At 48.9% G+C, this 20,454-nt stretch overlaps 1 protein-coding gene across 1 annotated transcript in view; it reads right to left on the reverse strand.

Annotated features, from left to right (window-relative positions):
• Window positions 1–20,454, reverse strand: part of NUGGC (nuclear GTPase, germinal center associated) — a 74,682-nt gene that overhangs the window by 33,678 nt on the left and 20,550 nt on the right. Inside the window, exons 4-10 of the mRNA XM_029913048.1 lie at window positions 18,926–19,148; window positions 17,877–18,092; window positions 15,449–15,676; window positions 13,930–14,105; window positions 10,631–10,649; window positions 5,885–5,974; window positions 4,684–4,789 (exon numbers count right to left, since the gene is read on the reverse strand). Of these exons, the coding sequence (XP_029768908.1) occupies window positions 4,684–4,789; window positions 5,885–5,974; window positions 10,631–10,649; window positions 13,930–14,105; window positions 15,449–15,676; window positions 17,877–18,092; window positions 18,926–19,148 (1,058 nt within the window). The remainder of the gene's footprint in view (window positions 1–4,683; window positions 4,790–5,884; window positions 5,975–10,630; window positions 10,650–13,929; window positions 14,106–15,448; window positions 15,677–17,876; window positions 18,093–18,925; window positions 19,149–20,454) is intronic.

The raw sequence follows: 20,454 nt of genomic DNA on the forward strand, positions 1-20,454 counted from the left end.
GCATATAAGGGGCAGGGACTGTCCCTTATTATATGCATGTTAGCAGCCCCTTTTTGCGAACAGGGGCTGCTAACAGGGAGTTTCGCAAGGGAGTTCTCCAGGTGAAGGAGGAGCAATACAGCACCCTTTTGGGGTAAGTGACTGTCTGCAGTGTGTGTTTGTTTGTGTTTGGGGGTTACTTGCTGTGTGCTGAGCTTGTGTTTGGCAGTCTGTCTGTTTGTTTGTTTGGTTGTTTGAAGGACCGTGTGCTGTGGCTGACAGTTGGAAGCTGTGAGCTTCAAAGGAAGGTTTGAAACCAGGAAGCCTCTGCGGACAGGGGGCTGCAGACGGGAGTTTGACAGAGGGAGGCTTACGATGGTTAGGAAGACCCGCAACACCTGTGCCAGCACTGCTTCTGTCTCCTCCACCTGCGCCTGTAGCCAGACAGAGCGCCTGAGCATGGATGCTTCTACCCAGATCCTGGTGTGGTTTTGCAGAGACTGTAACTTGCAATTTCCAGTTACTGATATCCAGGCTGAGGGGACCATCCAATGTGAAAGGTGCCTGCTGGTGGAATCTCTCAGGCAGCAGGTGGGAGAGCTACAGGAGGAGGTGGCTAGGTTGAGAAGCATCCGAATCCACGAGCAATTCCTGGACAGTGTCCATGTGGAGACAGCTGAGGTAGCTGTCCCAGGACACAGGACTGCTGATACACCACTGGTGGAGGAGGAGATGGCTCAGGGTGGACACTGGCAGCTGGTTACTTCTGGCAGCAGGCAGTGCTCCACCCCTGCTCCGAACCCTCCCGCTGTGGTAATAGGTAACCGTTATGCTCTTCTTGATACAGGAAAGAAGGCATCACCCCCTACAGTAAAGGAGGAGAAGCCTCGTACCCCTAAGGCTGGGAGGTCTGCTGCCACCACTGCGAATAGGAAACGTAGGGTAGTGGTGGTCGGAGACTCTCTGCTGAGGGGGACGGAGGCGCCCATCTGTCGCCCTGACATTTCATCTCGGGAGGTATGCTGCCTGCCGGGAGCCCGTATCCGAGACGTTACGGAGGCATTGTCGAGGATTATCCAGCCCTCTGACTACTACCCCATGCTACTCATCCATGTGGGCACAAATGATACTGCGCGGTGTGACACTGAGCGGATCAAGAGTGACTACAGGGCTCTGGGAGTACGGGTGAAGGAGTTTGGAGCGCAGGTGGTATTCTCTTCGATTCTTCCTGTCAAAGGTAGGGGCCCGGGCAGAGACAGATGCATCATGGAGGTGAATGCCTGGCTGCGAAGATGGTGTCGCCAGGAGGGCTTTGGCTTCCTAGACCACGGGATGCTATTTGAGGAAGGACTGCTAGGCAGAGATGGTGTTCACCTTTCGAGGAGGGGAAAGACCCTATTTGGACACAGACTGGCTAACCTAGTGAGAAGGGCTTTAAACTAGGTTCGACGGGGACAGGTGAGCAAAGCCCGCAGGTAAGTGGGGAACATGGAGACCTGGGAGATGGGTCGGAGACGAGAGGGAGTGTGGGCTATATTGGCAGAGAGAAAGGAGGGTAAGGACAAAACCGGGAGGAAAGATCAAACCAGTATCTTAGATGCCTATATACAAATGCGAGAAGTATGGGTAATAAGCAGGAAGAACTGGAAGTGCTAATAAATAAATACAACTATGACATTGTTGGCATCACTGAAACTTGGTGGGATAATACACATGATTGGAATGTTGGTGTGGATGGATACAGCTTGCTCAGGAAGGATAGACAGGGGAAAAAGGGAGGAGGTGTTGCCTTATATATTAAAAATGTACACACTTGGACTGAGGTAGAGATGGACATAGGAGACGGAAGTGTTGAGAGTCTCTGGGTTAGGCTAAAAGGGGTAAAAAACAAGGGTGATGTCATGCTAGGAGTCTACTACAGGCCACCTAACCAGGTGGAAGAGGTGGATGAGGCTTTTTTTAAACAACTAACAAAATCATCCAAAGCCCAAGATTTGGTGGTGATGGGGGACTTCAACTATCCGGATATATGTTGGGAAAATAACACAGCGGGGCACAGACTAGCCAACAAATTCTTGGACTGCATTGCAGACAACTTTTTATTTCAGAAGGTTGAAAAAGCTACTAGGGGTGAAGCTGTTCTAGACTTGATTTTAACAAATAGGGAGGAACTCGTTGAGAATTTGAAAGTAGAAGGCAGCTTGGGTGAAAGTGATCATGAAATCATAGAGTTTGCAATTCTAAGGAAGGGTAGAAGGGAGAACAGCAAAATAGAGACAATGGATTTCAGGAAAGCGGATTTTGGTAAGCTCAGAGAGCTGATAGGTAAGGTCCCATGGGAATCAAGACTGAGGGGAAAAACAACTGAGGAGAGCTGGCAGTTTTTCAAAGGGACACTATTAAGGGCCCAAAAGCAAGCTATTCCGCTGGTTAGGAAAGATAGAAAATGTGGCAAAAGACCACCTTGGCTTAACCACGAGATCTTGCATGATCTAAAAAATAAAAAGGAGTCATATAAAAAATGGAAACTAGGACAGATTACAAAGGATGAATATAGGCAAACAACACAGGAATGCAGGGGCAAGATTAGAAAGGCAAAGGCACAAAATGAGCTCAAACTAGCTAAGGGAATAAAGGGGAACAAGAAGACTTTTTATCAATACATTAGAAGCAAGAGGAAGACCAAAGACAGGGTAGGCCCACTGCTTAGTGAAGAGGGAGAAACAGTAACAGGAAACTTGGAAATGGCAGAGATGCTTAATGACTTCTTTGTTTCGGTCTTCACCGAGAAGTCTGAAGGAATGCCTATCCTAGTGAATGCTAATGGGAAGGGGGTAGGTTTAGCAGATAAAATAAAAAAAGAACAAGTTAAAAATCACTTAGAAAAGTTAGATGCCTGCAAGTCACCAGGGCCTGATGAAATGCATCCTAGAATACTCAAGGAGCTAATAGAGGAGGTATCTGAGCCTCTAGCTATTATCTTTGGAAAATCATGGGAGACGGGAGAGATTCCAGAAGACTGGAAAAGGGCAAATATAGTGCCCATCTATAAAAAGGGAAATAAAAACAACCCAGGAAACTACAGACCAGTTAGTTTAACTTCTGTGCCAGGGAAGATAATGGAGCAAGTAATTAAGGAAATCATCTGCAAACACTTGGAAGGTGGTAAGGTGATAGGGAACAGCCAGCATGGATTTGTAAAGAACAAATCATGTCAAACCAATCTGATAGCTTTCTTCGATAGGATAACGAGTCTTGTGGATAAGGGAGAAGCTGTGGATGTGGTATACCTAGACTTTAGTAAGGCATTTGATACGGTCTCGCATGATATTCTTATCGACAAACTAGGCAAATACAATTTAGATGGGGCTACTATAAGGTGGGTGCATAACTGGCTGGATAACCGAACTCAGAGAGTTGTTATTAATGGTTCCCAATCCTGCTGGAAAGGCATAACGAGTGGGGTTCCGCAGGGGTCTGTTTTGGGACCGGCTCTGTTCAATATCTTCATTAACGACTTAGATATTGGTATAGAAAGTACGATTATTAAGTTTGCGGATGATACCAAACTGGGAGGGATTGCAACTGCTTTGGAGGACAGGGTCATAATTCAAAATGATCTGGACAAATTGGAGAAATGGTCTGAGTTAAACAGGATGAAGTTTAACAAAGACAAATGCAAAGTGCTCCACTTAGGAAGAAAAAATCAGCTTCACACATACAGAATGGGAAGAGACTGTCTAGGAAGGAGTACGGCAGAAAGGGATCTAGGGGTTATAGTGGACCACAAGCTAAATATGAGTCAACAGTGTGATGCTGTTGCAAAAAAAGCAAATGTGATTCTGGGATGTATTAACAGGTGTGTTGTGAGCAAGACACGAGAAGTCATTCTTCCGCTCTACTCTGCTCTGGTTAGGCCTCAGCTGGAGTATTGTGTCCAGTTCTGGGCACCGCATTTCAAGAAAGATGTGGAGAAATTGGAAAGGGTCCAGAGAAGAGCAACAAGAATGATTAAAGGTCTTGAGAACATGACCTATGAAGCAAGGCTGAAAGAATTGGGTTTGTTTAGTTTGGAAAAGAGAAGACTGAGAGGGGACATGATAGCAGTTTTCAGGTATCTAAAAGGGTGTCATAAGGAGGAGGGAGAAAACTTGTTCACCTTAGCCTCTGAGGATAGAACAAGAAGCAATGGGCTTAAACTGCAGCAAGGGAGGTCTAGGTTGGACATTAGGAAAAAGTTCCTAACTGTCAGGGTGGTTAAACACTGGAATAAATTGCCTAGGGAGGTTGTGGAATCTCCATCTCTGGAGATATTTAAGAGTAGGTTAGATAAATGTCTATCAGGGATGGTCTAGACAGTATTTGGTCCTGCCATGCGGGCAGGGGACTGGACTCGATGACCTCTCGAGGTCCCTTCCAGTCCCAGAATCTATGAATCTATGAATCTATGTAGATCGCCTAGCACCACAGAGCCCCGACAATTACACCTGTAATACAATTGTAATACAGGTGTAATGGTAATACAAATAATAACAATAAATATAATCCCCACAGTTTGGGGGAATGCGTCTGCACATTTAGATGCTGCTTTGAACCAAATTCCTGCATCAGTGGCGTGTGCCCATCACCAGTAAGAGATGCAGAGTCAGCACTCTGAGCAATGAAGCATTAGCAATTCATGTTGAAAGAACAATTGCATGTTACCTGTCTCTTCCTTATTCATACATGTCTCCTGCCAGTATTCTGTAGCACTGACCGTGTAAACGAGATCAGCCTTGTCCAGAATTTCTGAGTCACTCGGCAGTATTCTCTAAAAAAACAAAAACAAAAAACCCCCCCCCACACACACAGATTATGTAAAAAGTGGGGTTATTGAAGCAGCTTCAGAAAATTCATAAGAACATAAGAGCGTCCAGACTGGGTGAGAACAAAGGTCCATCTAGCCCAGGACCTTGTCTTCCAACAGCGGCCAATGCCAGGTGCCCCAGAGGGAATGAACAGAACAGGCAATCATGAAGTGATCCATCCCCTGTTGCCCATTCCCAGCTTCTGGCAAGTTCTATTGTCACTGCAGAATTCCGCCAGTTAGCACAATAAGTGGTGCAGTGAGTGTGAATTTAATCAGTTGCGTAGCCTCAACTACCCCATTCATATCAGGATCCAGTTCAAAACTGCGCTCCCTCCCTCCCTTTAGCAGCAAACTCCTCTGTCTGGTCACACAATCTCACCATTGTTGGGGCGAGAGCCTCTTCCTCTGCAGCTTTTTCCACCAAGAACAGCCTTGTGAAATCTCTGCCTCATCAATGTCCCAGCTCATCTCTCTCCCTTTCTGAGGCCTCCTTTCCTCTCTCCCTATGTTACCAACTTTGTTTAAGGAATGCTTTGTGCTGCAGACAAACAGTGCATCTTAAATTCCTAATTCTGTATTACTGTGAAGCGATTGGATTTGGGATGTCAATTTTTCATTGAGCAAACACCAAATCAAGGATCAGCTTTGTCTGCACACTGACTTTAATGCCTGGATCCCTTATTTATGACTCAGAATCAAACCACAGAGGATGGTCAGCTCCAAACACACAAGTTTTTATCACTGGAGGTAAAGGAGATTTCCCTAATGGGATTTTCAGAAGTGCCTAACAAGGTTAGGCAACTAACTCCCATTGGAAGTTTACTGTAATTAGGCTCCTGAAGGCCAAGATAGATCTGGCCCCAGAATTCAATAAGGCTTAGAACTTTGTTTGTTGACATCAAGGTTTTTATAGTATAGTTGAGACCACCTAGAAATCATCACATCTCATGGAAAAATACTTACTTATAAATGTTAGTCCAAGGACCATCACATTTACTATTGAAATATAATAGGAATAGGTTTCCAACAACTAGAAAACCCAGTGTTATACTTTACCCCAAGCTTTGTCTTCAGTCCTTTGATTTTCTTCCCTTTCACGAATGCGTTCCTCTCTAAAATGGCATCGTGTCTGGTTTCTATAGGTTTCTACATTTGGAAAGACAATGAAAGTTACTATAGGTAGTTCCCAAAATGCTTTAATGGATTTTAAAGCCAGCAGACACCATCTAATCTGGTTTCCAACATAACACAGGGCAAACTTCACCCTGGAATTTCTGCATCAAGCCCAGAACTTCTGTTTGAGCTACAGCAGATCTTTTAGGGCTTGTCTACATGAACCAGTAATGCCAACTACAGGGATGTGATTTCTAGAGCCCACTAATATGTTGCACATTAACTGGCACATGTGGACCCTGCCAGCATGGACTAGAAGTTCCCTAGTGTGCTTTTAACATACTGCTGTTAACCTGGATTAACAGTCAACATGGATTTGTTAAGAACAAATCATGTAAACCGAATCTAATAGCTTTCCTTGATAGGGTAACAAGCCTTGTGGATGGGGGAAGCGGTAGATGTGGTATATCTTGACTTTAGTAAGGCTTTTGATACTGTCTCGCATGACCTTCTCATAAACAAACTAGGGAAATACAGCCTAAATGGAGCTACAATAAGGTGGGTGCCTAACTGGTTGGAACACCGTTCCCAGAGAGTAGTTATCAGTGGTTCACAGTCAAGCTGGAAGGGTATAACGAGTGGGGTCCCACAGGAATCGGTCCTTGGTCTGGTTCTGTTCAATATCTTCATCAGTGATTTAGATAATGGCATAGAGACTACACTTAAAGTCGGCGGACAGTGCCAAGCTAGGAGGGTTTGCAGGTGCTTTGGAGGATAGGATTAAAATTCAAAATGATCTGGACAAACTGGATGTAAGGGGGCTGCTGGCCCCCCACTGACACTTAGTGGGGTTTTTGGCTGGCCTCTCCCAGTACCAAAGGAAAGGGGAAGGGCTGAAGAGAAATCAGGATCCTGAGACTGACGGTCCCCAGGGCCAATGCGGAGAGGCCAATGTTCCATGTCAGCCTGATTGACAGGGCAGGCTGGCCAATGAGGGAGCCAGGAGGTCGGGGTCCCGTCCTCCGTGTGAGGGGAGCTGCCTGAGGCAGAGTGGGGCTGAGCTAAGGGGAGAGCAGCAGCCAGAGCTGGGCTGGGAAGCTGGGCCGCGCCGGCTAGAGCCAGAGGGGCAGAGGAGCAGCTCAGAGAGCTGAGCTGGAGGCGGGCTGGGGCTGGGGCTGGGGCTGGGGCTGGGGCTGGGGCTGGGGCTGGGGCAGGCCGGAGCCGGGTGCAGTGAGCGGCTGGGGAGAGCGAGGGGGGCCCTGGGCAATGGGCCCAGCACAGGGAGACGCCCCCAGTGAAGAGGCCGGACTGGCCAGACTTGGGGGGATCGTAACCCCGACAGGGCGGGGGCGACACTGGGAAGCAGGGCCCTGCCACCTAGAGCCTGAGGGCGTGTGGCCACCACCAGAGCAAGTGTCCGACCCGCAGCGTCTCTGCAGCACAGCCAGGGCCTGGGCAGGGCCTGGGACGGGTGAGGAACAGACTGAGCTGCCCTGACGTTCCAGCGACGCTGGTTGTGGTGCCCCTGTGACCACAGAGCCGGGTGTCGTGTTTTCCTTTAACGTTTCCCAGTTTTTCCTCATTGTTTTAATTGGGTGCTGTTTAATAAATTGTATTTGCTTTGAGCTCTATGCAGTGATCAGTGGGTCAGGGAAGCATCCAGAGAGGAGAGAGCGTCCCGGAGTGGGGACACCCTAGCCCCTGGCCTAAGTGACCAGGACAAGTTTGACCAGGCCCAGCCTTGTCGGGGTTACGAGGACTCTGCCACCCAAGAGAAGGAAGGGGAGTCCCCCAGGTCAGGCAGGCCTGCGGGTAAAGGGAGCTGGAGCAAGACTCAGATCCTTTGGGTAGTGGATTCCACTGGGGTAGTGTAAAAGCCAGGAAAGTTTCCCACAATGGTGGGACCGTTCACCTGCTTACATGGAGAAATGGTCTGAAGTGAATAGGATGAAATTCAATAAGGACAAATGCAAAATATCCCACTTAGGAAGGAACAATCAGTTGCACACATACAAAATGGGAAATGACTGCCTAGGAAGGAGTACTGCAGAAAGGGATCTGGGGATCATAGTGGATCACAAGCTAAATATGAGTCAACAGTGTAACACCGCTGCAAAAAAAGTGATAATTCTGGGATGTAATGGCAGGGGTGTTGTAAGAAAGACACGAGAAATAATTCTTCTGCTCTACTCAGCACTTATAAGGCTTCAGCTGAAGTATTGTGTCCAGTTCTGGGCACCACGTTTCAGGAAAGATGTGGAGACACTGGAGAAAGTCAAGAGGAGAGCAACAAAAATGATTAAAGGTCTAGAAAACATGACCTATAAAGAAAGATTGAAAAAAATGGGTTTGTTTAGTCTGGAGAAGAGAAGACCGAAGGGAGACATGATAACAGTTTTCAAGTACATAAAAGGTTGTTACAAAGAGGGGGGTGGAAAATTGTTCTCCTTAACCTCTGAGGACAGGAAAAGAAGCAATGGGCTTAAATTGCAGCAAGGGAGATTTAGGATGAACATTTAGGCCTGGTCTACACTACGACTTTAATTCGGATTTAGCTGCGTTAATCCGAATTAACCCTTCACCCGTCCACACTACAGAGCCAGTTAATTCGAATTAAAGGGCACTTAAAATCGATTTCTGTACTCCACCTCGACGAGCGGAGTAGCGCCTAAATCGATTTTGTTAATTCGAATTAGGGTTAGTGTGGCCGCACACCACCGAATTACTGTGTTTAAATTAATGGGGTAGTGTGGCCGCACACCACCGAATTAATGTGGTTAAAAACCGAATTAATGTGCTTAGTGTGGCCGCGCACAATCGAATTTATACAACCTGTTTCCCAAATTCGAATTATCTAAATTCGGATTAATCCCGTAGTGTAGACATACCCTAAGAAAAACTTCCTGTCAGGGTAGCTAAATACTGGAATAAATTGCCTAGGGAGGTTGTGGAGTCTCCATCATTGGAAGTTTTTAAGAACAGGTTGGACAAACACCTGTCGGGAATGGTCTAGTTATTACTTAGTCCTGCTTTGAGTGCAGAGGACTGGACTAGATGACCTCTCAAGGTCCCTTCCAGTCTTATCCTTCTATGATTCTATGTTAAAGCCCAAAGGGAACTTCTGGTGCATGCTGGCCAGCTCCACATGGACCAGTTAATGACTAATATGTCAGTGCTCTTTACAACTCACCCCCACCACCCATAGTCCACCTTACTGCTCTGTGTAGACAAGCCCCTGGAAAGAGTCAGTCTTGATGTAAAGACTCCAAGTAATGGCCCCATCCTAGGTAAGTTGGTTCAATGATTAATTACCTGCACTGTTAAAAAATTGTGCCTTATTTCTAGTCTGAATTTGTCTAGTTTCAGATTCCAGGCACTGGATCTTATCAGGTCTTTTTTGCTAGATTTAAGAGTCATCTGCTCTCAGAAATCTCTCTCCCATGTAGGTCTTTGTAGCTTGTGATCCAGTCACCTTTTAACCTTCTCTTGGCTAAATTAAATCCATTGCGCTAACTGCTCATTATAAAAAGAGTTAACCAGGATTATTGCTTTCAATAACATTCATTTTCTTTTTGGATCATGTAATTTAAAAGTATCCTTTATTAAGGTTATTATCCCAGGTTAGTTAGTGAGGCAGACATTGCTACATGAAACATAAAAACCAGCTCCAGGGGAGTTCATTAGTACTGTAACCTGCAGCACATCCTCAGTTCCTAATTTGGTATTGTTCTGGAGGTATTTTATATTGGGAAGCATTCAATCACGGCTTGTTTTATCTGTGAACTGAATTTAGTTCTTTGAACCCTTGTTTATGACTCAGAAATAGACCATTTGTTCAGTATTATACGGCTTAACGGTTAAGACGCTGGACTGAGAGTCGAGATCCAGACTGGATTCCCAGCTCTGCCACTGGCTCCCTGTGTGCCCTTGGACAAGTCACTTAGTCTCGCTGTGCCTCAGGGATAACAACCCTGCCCTGCCTCGCAGGGGTGAGGATATAAATTCAATAATGTTTGTGAGGCACTCAGATACTACTGGGATTATGGCCATAAATAAATAAACCCATATGGCTAAGTCCACGCAACTTTGTTATTAAGAATGCTCAGCTGCTTAAATTCTAACGTCTTGCATTCCTCCGGGCTCCCATGTATAGGGACTGCCTTATTGCCCCAGTTTTACAGCTGGAGAAGCTAAGGGGCACAGAGGTTAAATGACTAGCCCAAGGACACACAACGAGTCTGTTACAGAGATGGGATGAGAACAAGGGACTTCATGGCTCTCATGCCACTGCACCAGGCCTCTCTTAGGATATTTACCCCATTCCAGCTGATGATCAAGCTCCTTCCTCAACTACAAATGCTGATAGCTTTTGTAATTTTATCCTGATTGTGGGCTAAACTGTCTTTTTCTTACCCACCCAAAGTGAATGGGGGCCTCACATGTGTAGGGTGAGCAGGTGATACCTAGACTGGGTCCATGGACGCTATAAATGCCTTCTTTTTAAAAATGTAACCCTGCAGCTCCTCTTACAGTAATCAGGACTCTTGCTGGAACACCACATTGTATTTAGCAGCCCTAGTGGATGACATCCATCTTCAGGAGACAAATCAGTGACCTCTCATTTTTGTTCACGGAGAGTTCATTCTTAAGACTACAACTTATTTTTTAAAAAAGTCTGCAAATACTCACATGTTTCTCTTGTCTTTCCCTGGAAAAAATTAAAATGACACATTTAATCAGGTATGGCAAACATCAAAAATCCTATCATGCCCCTTGCACATAACTATGTGCAGGGGGTTATGGGAAGGTGACAATACACAATATGGAAAGTAGGAAATGGGCTTTCGCATGTTCATAAGCATTGTCAGACTGGATCAGACCCAAGGTCCATCTAGCTCAACATCCTGTCTCCGGCAGTGGCCAGCACCAGCTGTTTCAATGGAAGGTGCAAGAATCACTGTAGAGAGTAACTATAGCAGTAGTTCTCAAACGTTTGTACTGGTGACCCCTTTCACAGCAAGCTTCTGAGTGCGACCCCCCCTTATAAATTAAAAACACTTTTTTATATATTTAACACCATTATAAATGCTGGATGAAAAGCGGGGTTTGGGGTGGAGGCTGACAGCTCGCGACCCCCCATGTAATAACCTCGTGACCCCGAGGGGTCCTGACCCCCCAGTTTGAGAACCCCTGAACTATAGAATGACCTGTTTCTTCCTAACCCTCTGTGACACAGAAGTGAATTGGTGGTTCACAACTCTTGTCAGGTCTGACATACTCGCTACACCTCACACACTGTTGTCATGATATATATCCAAAAAGTGACATGTAATATATCATTAATAGGTGTGCCCAATTCAATGGGCTATTCATTTGTATCTGAGGTTGCAGGAAAAGATCATTCGCATTGTAAAAATCACTAATGGGGGAGAAGACACCGTGGAATCTACACCAGAGAACCTGACATCCACACGCAGCAGGGGAAAGGATCTTTATCCGTGAATACATTACATAAGAATACATTTCAAAGGTTTACTGTTCTATAAAGAGAGGGGGAGCAAATCCCTAAATGATAGATCACTTAGGGGATTCAAGAGGCCAGAGCTCTTGAAATAAGAGGTTACTTACTGTACTGGAGGTTCATCAAGATGTGTGTCCCTATCTGTATTCCACACATAGGTGTACATCCGCGCCGTGCACTTGAGTCCTGAATTTCTTTCCAAGCAGTGTCTATTGACCTGCATGTGCGGTATGTCCTTTTGTGCTCCCAACTGAGAGTGTAAGGGGCAGTGCAGGTCAACACCACTACAATTCCTCCTCTTACTGCACTATGGTGAAGTCCGAAGCAGAGGGACAGGAGGGCAGGTAGTGGAACACAGCTAGGGACCACACATCTCAGAGAACCTCCAGGTACAGTAAGTAACGTCCTCTTCTTCGAGTGATGGGCCCTTTGTGTATTGCACACGTGGGGGACTTGTGAGCACTGATCAGTGTGGCGCTGGGTGCAAGGAGGCTTATTGTAGAGTCATTTGCAATACAGCTCATCCCATGGCCTGTTTCTTCCTAAATCCCCTGTGACACACACACCCGTTGGTGGTTCAGCACTCTGTGTTAGTAACTCTTGTCAGGCCTGGCATACTCGCTACACCTAACATACTGTCGTCATGATATATATCAGAAAGGTGACATGGAAAATATCACTGGAAAACTAACAGCTCACTGACCATTAACGTTCTTGAGTCATGTATGTACCACAAAGAACTTTAAAGGTGGGCTGGAAATATGTGACTAAAATGTGTTTAAACCAGGTGAGTTAGGGGGACTTGATAAACAATTTTTCTCCAGACAAAGGAAAGAGGCCAACACCTCAAACCATCTGTGGCCAAATTCAATGGGCTATTCATTTGTATCTGCGGTTGTAGAAAGAGATCATTTGCATTGTAAAAATCACCAGCAAGAGAGAAGACAGCCTGGAATCGACACCAGACAGACTGGCAGCCACACCCAGCAGGAGAAAGGAACTTTTTTTGGGAATACATTTCAAAGGCTTACTGGACTATAAAGAGAGGGGGAGTGAACTATTACTTGGGGGATTCAAGGGATCAGAGCTCTTGAAATCACAGGGGGTTGAAGTCTCTGGGAACCGAGGGTAGCTGAGAAAGATCGTATTCTGGGGTGGTGCAAGATGCTTTTGGAAAAAAAACCTTACTGCACACAGGGGCAGCAGGTTTGTAGAAATTTTGGTGGTGCCCAGAACGCCCAGAGCCCGCCCCCCCAAACTCTGCCCCCCACCTGCCTAAGGCTCTGGGAGGGAGTTTGGGTTGGGGAGGGGATCTGGGGTGCAGGCTCTGGGATGGAGTTTGGGTGCTGGGTGCAGGCTCCGGGCTGGAGCAGGGGGTGGGGGTGAAGGAGGGGGTGAGGGGTGCAGGCTCTGGAAGGGAGTTTGGGGATGGGAGGGGGTGCGGTGGGAGGGGGTGCAGGCTCTGGGAGGGGACAGAGAGTTCGGCGCTTACCTGAGTCTCCTAAGCAGGGCGGGCCAGGGTTCTCCGCGTGCTGCTACCCTCAGGCACTACCCCCACAGCTTCCTATTGGCTGCAGGGGCGCTTGGGGTGGGACATGGACCCACAGCACCCAGGGGTCGCAGGGAGGGGCTGGCAGCCACATGGAGCGAGCAGGCAGGAAGCCGCTCAGCTCTGCTGCGTTACTGGTGATGAGTGGGGGCCCCAGGCTGTTTTAAAGGACCCAGGGGACACAGAGGCGGGAGGGGGCGCCCGGGGGGTGGAAGGCAGGGCCAAAGGAGAGACCAGTGCTGGAACCGGGCTCGTGGTGTCTGGGAACCAAAAATATTCCTGGTGCCCAGGAACCATGGGCCCATAGAACTCGCCGCCCATGACTGCGCCAGCAATGAATAACTAGCAAAGCTGATTCCTCCAGACGTATCAGGCCCTCAGATGGTGCTGTGCGTTTGACTCTAGATGGCACTGTGCCTTTTGGCGGATTTCTGTTCAGCTTGCCTAGCATTCGACAAAGTCGTTGCCATCTGTACGTTAATCCATTTGCTACAACACAGTGTGCACATTAATTGTAAGTGTCACCACAGTTTTGCTTTTGTTCTTATTACAAGGGATCGTTGGGTTTGTCTGAATCAATGCCTCACTGTTTTTAATACTTAGTGACTTGCAGGCTGGTTTATTTTTTATCTCTATATGTACTTGTGTGGCGGAAGGGGGGGCGTAAATTACTACTAGACACAAAGAAGGGGGGCACAATCAAATACGTTTGAGAACCACTGGTACTGTTGTTAGACACTGCAATCAGAAAACACCAGCCAGAACAAATGGCAGATGCTTCAGAAGCCGATGGCTGAACATGGACTATCTGGTAGCTAGAAGGAGGGGTTGCAGGAGGAAGACAGGCAGACACACTCTAAATCTCTAAAGGAAGGACTCCCACAGTCCCTGAAGCCCGGGGATAGTCTATTCCACTACCTCAGGTATTCCTCCAGCTGCAGCTTATCAGACTTGGTGACCACCAGAGCGATGTCACTGCACATCCCGCCTTGGTAAGCTTTGATGCTCTCTTTCAGCAGCACTTCATGGACTTTGTCCCCCAGAACTCGTTCGATGTCGCTGATAACCCAGATGACTGAACATTTATTGATGCTCTTAAGGAGAAAGAGGGAGAGAGAGAGAGAGAGGATTATATCTGGAAGCATAGGCGCCAACTCCGTGGGTGCTCTGGGGCTGGAGGACCCACAGGAAAAAATTAGTGGGTAAGTTCCCCTCCTCTCCCCGCCCACCCTACCTCCTCCTCCCCCCCAAGCGACCCGCATCCCTGCTCCTCCGCCCCCCTCTCAGCGCTTCCTGCCTGGCCGCCACCAAACAGCTGTTCGGCCGCTTGGGGGGGGGGAGGAGTAGGAACGTGGTGCGCTCAGGGGAGGAGGCGGGAAAGAGGCGGGGCCGGGGTGGGGATTTGGGGAAGGAGTTGGAATAGGAGCAGGGAGGGGGCGGAGTTGGGGCGGGGACTTTGGAGAAGGGGTTGGAATGAGGGTAGGGCAGGGGCGGAGCCTCATGGAAGAGGTGGAGTTGGGGCAGGGCCGGAGGCAGGGTCGAGCGAGCACCCATCAGTGGGAGCAGAAGTTGGTGCCTATGTCTGGAAGCAACGAGGCAGCCAGGCTCCATCCTGAGACAGGCCGAGTGCCCTGGATTCCCCACTGACTGCAATGGCAGTGCAGAGTGCTCAGTCTCTGCAGGATTGTGCCAGCAATTTGCAGACTTGAGCCCCTAGCTCAAGCCCCTCAGCTGTGTGACACTCAGGACTGTGCTAGCTGGAGGTTCTGAGCTGACCTCTAGGGGTATTTCTACACAGCAACTACTGTAAACACCTGTGGCTGGCCTGGGTCTGCTGACTTGGGCTATGGGTCTGTAAAATTGCTGTATAGACATTTGGGCTTGGGCTGGAGCCAGAGCTCTGAGACCCCGTGGGGGAGGGAGGGTCCCAGAGCCCAGGCTCCAGCCCAAGCCCAAACATCAACACAGCAATTTTACAGCCCCAGAGCCCGAGCCTGAGTCAGCTGACATGGGCCAGCTGCGGGTGTTTAATTGCTGCGTAGACATTCGGTGGGATAGCCCTAGTGCAGAGAAGAGAACGGTGCATGTGATCATTGCACAGTCTGCACTTCTGAGGAAAAACCTCAGTCTCCTAGTGAAGAGCGGATGGAGAAAGGTGCTATGGGGCTTTGATGCTACAGGAATCCAGGAGCAGCAATGGATCCAAGTTGGAAAGCACCGTTAGCTAATATCAGGATTGCCCCCTCACTATACGGGTGGACGCTGCTTCTGTTCATTCCACTAAAGCCTTCCCCAGGCCACAGAGCACACGGCCCACTCTAGAGCTTTCCTTCCTTCATTACACTGGAATGGTAACATTAGAACCAATGGTTAAATGCTTTCCAGCCAAATAACACATCAGCATTTTCTCCCACACATCACAGAGCTGGTAAGTCACCTCTTTCCACATTTCGTCCCTTTTGCTGTTGTAATCTCCTGTCCCGGGAATATCCATAAACACGACACCTTCCGGAATCATGTTGGACTTCGGAATTGTCACTTCCACGTATTTGATTAGCGGCCAGAGTCGCATCTTGGCTTTCTCTTCATCCAGTGCTGGCTCCTCCTCATCCTTGTTACTCTGACTCCGGATATAGGGGTCCAGTTTGTCAGAGAGTTCTTTTGCCTGGAACACAATAAATAAATCAAATTCTGCCCCTCTTGAAGTCATCTGTGAACAGTAATTAATTGAACAACCTTCCACGGGGGGTGGGGGGGAAACGGGGGCGTTGTGAGACTATGTTTCATTCCCTACCGTTTTACAGATGGGGAAACTGAGGGGCTGGAGCACTCAGTGAGTCATTGTCTGAGCTGGGAATAGAGCCCAGGAAGTCTAGCCTCCTTCCAATTCTGATGGAGTTTTCACAAGAGCTAAACAGCATGGGGGAAGCACAGCATCTCCCTCTCTGGTACTGCAGAGGACACGTGACAGAGTCACTGTAGCCCAAGGCCTGATTAACTTTCTCCAGCAGGTCCCTGGGAGTGGCTATGGCTAGGGAACGGGGCAATGAGGTGGGCTGCTGGGGGCAGAGAGTTACAGCTGCCTCTGCATGGCTGGCAGTAAAAAGCAGAAATGTTCCCAAATTTCAGGTGGGGATTTTCCTTGAGGAATTGACCACAGGGAAGAGAAAGGCAAGAAAACCCCTGAATATCCCAAAGCCAAGATAACATTTTTAAATCGAAACAAAGCAAAACAATTGTTTCAAAGTGATGATTCACCACAAATGATTGTTCGTTTGGTTTGATGTCCCTGATCGGAAAAAATCAGAATATCAGTTACAATTGACATTTTCCTGCCTAACGTTTAGACTTCAACTAACCCACATTTTCCAACTGGAAATTTTTTTGGTGAGGAAATGTTGCCGGGCTCTAGGTGGCAGCACTGGAGCTGCCTTCCTGCCAGGGGTGTGGAGGAGTGGGATGGGGCAGGCGGCACTCACTCCCTCAGTGGGACAGACTGGGGTCATCTCCATGGGGAATCCCACAATAGATTCATGCAGGAGGGGACAATTTTGCCCTGAGTTTGGCCTATTCCAAGTTCTCTGGAAAAACCCATCCACAGCCAGCAAAGCTCGTTTGGAGCTCAATGTAAAGCTGAAGGAGGCACCTACTGAATGTAAATGTTACCGCCTTTCCTTAAAGGGGTCTGTCTGCACTGCGAAGGGGGGCAGAGGGGTAGGATTGCAGCACATGGAGACATACCCGAGCTAGCTTTGATCTAGGTAGCAGTGAAGCTGCAGTAGCATGGATTTCTGTGCGGGGGAGCTGCCCGAGTAATTATCCAGGGTTCTGGGTGGGCCTGTACAGCTGCCACAGCTTTACTGCTATTGGTATATGAGCGAACTGGCTCAAAGCTACCTCGGGTGTGTCTATGAGACGTCTGACTGCAGTACTGCCAACTTTAAGAGATCAAAATCTTTTTGGTGATTTTAAAAACCACCAAATCCTGTTTTTTAGTTTGTCTTTTGACCTTTTAACTCCCCTTTACGCCTTAGTCATTGTGTGTATAATAATTTCAGGTTGAAAAAGTCAGACTTTAGTGTACACCTCTCCCTAGCCGCTCATCCTCTCCTCACCCCCAAGACAGGGAAATGCCTGGTCACCCATTTCCTGTCACTGTCTTGACTCTCTCCCCTCCTACTTTTGTTCCTCTGACAAAAGAACGACTGGCTGGTAAATAGTTTTGAGCATCACTGCCCTAATTAGTGCAGCAGGATTCACACTCCCACGCAGAACTTATATAATTGTTCAGGGTTGATGACTTACATACTAGAGAACTTTAAATTTATATCAGTCACTCATATAAGCGATGTCACAGGAAAAACTATGAGGCATTGGTTTAGCCAGTGGCAAGAAGCAACACTTCCCTGCTTCTCCTCCCCACCTCTCCCCCGCCTTCACTGTCTGAAACTGGGACTGAGCCCAGCTGCTCCAGACTCCCTCCACCGGCTCTAGCACCTCCCTCCCCATTCCCTCGCCTTCCCAGCCTCCTCCTGCTCTGGCCTCACCCTCCCCACCCATCTCCCTGACATAAGAACGGCCACACTGGGTCAGATCAATGGTCCATCTAGCCCACCACCCGGTCTTCGGACAGTGACCAATGCCAGATGCTTCACAAGGAGTAAACAGAACAAGGCTCTTTATCTAGTGATCCATCCCCTGTCGTTCACTCCCAGTTTCTGGCAGAGGTTTAGAGCATGGGGTTTGTCCCTGACCATCTTGGCTAAGAGCCATTGATTGACCTATCCTGCATGAACTTATCCAGTTCTTTTTTGAACCCACAACGGTCTTCTGGATTTGGAATTTATGATCACACACTCACTCACCTGCGCTCCCGTGAGGGGAATACAATTTGAGGAAGGGATATTTACTAGGGGCTTTGCCTTCAACAGGTATTCATAAGATCTGGTTACAGCATCTCTCCCATAAAGCGCTTGAAGCTTTTGGACAGCTTCACCTACATCACCTTCCTCCTCCTCTTCTTCCTCCTCCCCGGGTTTCCACACAAGCTCCACCAGATTCTTCAGTTCCTCGTTCCATTCCTGCCAGTACAGAGAAGGGCAAACAGGCCATTGTTATCTTGGGCATTTAGGGGGCCGGGGCGGGGGCCGGGCAAGGCTGCTACAGAATAATGCAGGAGTTGGGGCTGGATTTGACTTGGGTTGTCGAGGCAGTGGTAGTGGATTTCAGTAGCTATGGGGGTGCCTAGAGCTCAGGTTGGGTGGGATTGGTGTAACAGCATTCCAATCAAAGGGACTACAGAGCTATTTTAGTGCCGAGCAGAGGGCAGGGGATGGGAGCTGGGAACTGGCTCGGTGCTACAGGAGACGCTGTGGGAAGCTATAGTGCAGAAGCAGCACAAGTGGTTCCCTGGCTTCTGCAGCAGACGAACCAGCTGTGGTTCCAGCAGCAGGATTCCCCTCTGGACAACTACAAGCAAAGAAGGGAGGGAAGTGCTGTTGCTTCCACCTGTCGCCTCCTGATAGGGTGACCAGATGTCCCGATTTTATAGGGACAGTCCCGATTTTTGGGTCTTTTTCTTATATAGGCTCCTATAACCCCACACCCCCTGTCCAGATTTTTCACATTTGCTGTCTGGTTACCCTACCTCCTGACCTCCTAAGAGAACCAACCCTAACCGCATCCTTTACTTAGAGGACACACATTCCTTCCTGGAGCCCTTGGCAATCATCAGGCAGGGCTGAGGTTTAATACAAGAAGCAGCCAGCAGGGGCCTTCTGGGCCAGGGAGCCAGCTGCCCTCTCCATAAAACAGAGTTACTCTGTGGAGGGGCTGTGGCTACACACCCTGCAGCCAGGATACTGTCCTAAAGAACACATCCGTGCCCTGCGCCATGCTGAGGAATTAGACTTGCCTGTAGTGAGAGAAGGTGAATTTTTGCCTCATAGTTTTTGCTCCGGCTGCTGCTGACTTGCACAATGCACGAGGTGCAGGCTTGGCTCCCCGACACTGGCAGGAAGAACTGCTGCTCGATGATGGCATTGAACAGTGAGCTCTTCCCAGCCCCGGTGCTGCCAAAGAGCCCAATGTAAATCGGGTCCAGAGAAGACTTTTCTTTCAAGGTGAGGAGGCGGTTCCTGAGGAGGAGGAGAGAGGGAGGGAGAGTTAGACAGAGTCATGTATTTGGGAAGGGCCAGGCAGCTCCCTTCCTCACAAATACAGCCCCATTGGAGTCAATAGAAAGACTCCCCTTCTCCCCAACCCCCAAAATGATTTAGATGAACACTGGATCAGGCTCCGCTATCGTTAAGATTTGGCTGGATGGACAGACAAGTTTTCCCGCCATAAACCATGAACCAAGGCCTAGAGGAGCTACAGCTGGCGAGGGGCTAGGAACCCTGGAATATGCCCCTAGAAGCAGGTGGTCTGTGTCATGGGGTGTATGTACTCCATGCTTTCCCAGCAACCAAAGGGTTAATACAGGTACTGCCAGATAGTACCGGGTTTTCCAGTCAGAAGGGGCCCCAGCCAGCCCAATCCCCCGACCGGCTGAGCCGGCCAGGAAAGCTGCCCTTGCCCCTGCTCCGCCCCAGCCCCTCCCCCACTCCATCCCTTCCTCAAAGCCTCCGTCCCTGCCCCGCCTCTTCCCGCCCCTGCTCCGCCCCAACCCTGCCCCCATTCAACCCCTTCCCCTGAGGACTGCAGCAGGGGTTGGACGTGTCCTGCACTCACCGGGTGACGGTAAGTGGAGCGACCCGGCCCCCACCTGCTCCACTCTGCCAGCTCCCAGCCAGTTCCCCCCTGCCCCCCAAGATCCAAGGCTGGGATCCAGGGGAGCAGAGTGGTGTGGGCTGGGGCCAGGTCACTCCATTTCCCGCTGCCCCGTGAGTGCGGGATCGGGCCCACCCTGCAATTACCGGGCGGCAGGAAGTGGAGTGACCCGGCCCCAGCCCGCTCCGCTCCTCCGGCTTGTGCTGGGGGGCTGTTCCCCAAGCCTGGGGAGGAGAAGGAGTGGTGGGGAAAGTGCATGGGATGGAGAAGGGAAGGGGATGGGGGAAGCAGGGGCAGGGGGGAAGCTGGAGCCCAGCATGCGGCATCCCCTTGGCAGAACGGGTTACACTTGGATCGCACTTTCAGGCTTTTCTTCCCAACCGTATGGGTATAAACTTTTTTTTTTGTATTACAATCTGAATCACAAGAATGTAGGTGCTGGACTTTAAGAAAAACACTTAGTATTCAGTTCTGCAGGAAAGGACCTAGGGGTTACAGTGGACGAGAAGCTGGATATGAGTCAACAGTGTGCTCTTGTTGCCAAGAAAGCTAACGGCATTTTGGGCTGTATAAGTAGGAGCATTGCCAGCAGATCGAGGGACGTGATCATTCCCCTCTATTCGGCATTGGTGAGGCCTCAGCTGGAGTACTGTGTCCAGTTTTGGGCCCCAC

Source organism: Terrapene carolina, unplaced genomic scaffold (genome assembly GCF_002925995.2).
Source record: "Terrapene carolina triunguis isolate 2854851 unplaced genomic scaffold, T_m_triunguis-2.0 Scaffold427, whole genome shotgun sequence".
NCBI lineage: Eukaryota > Metazoa > Chordata > Testudines > Emydidae > Terrapene > Terrapene triunguis.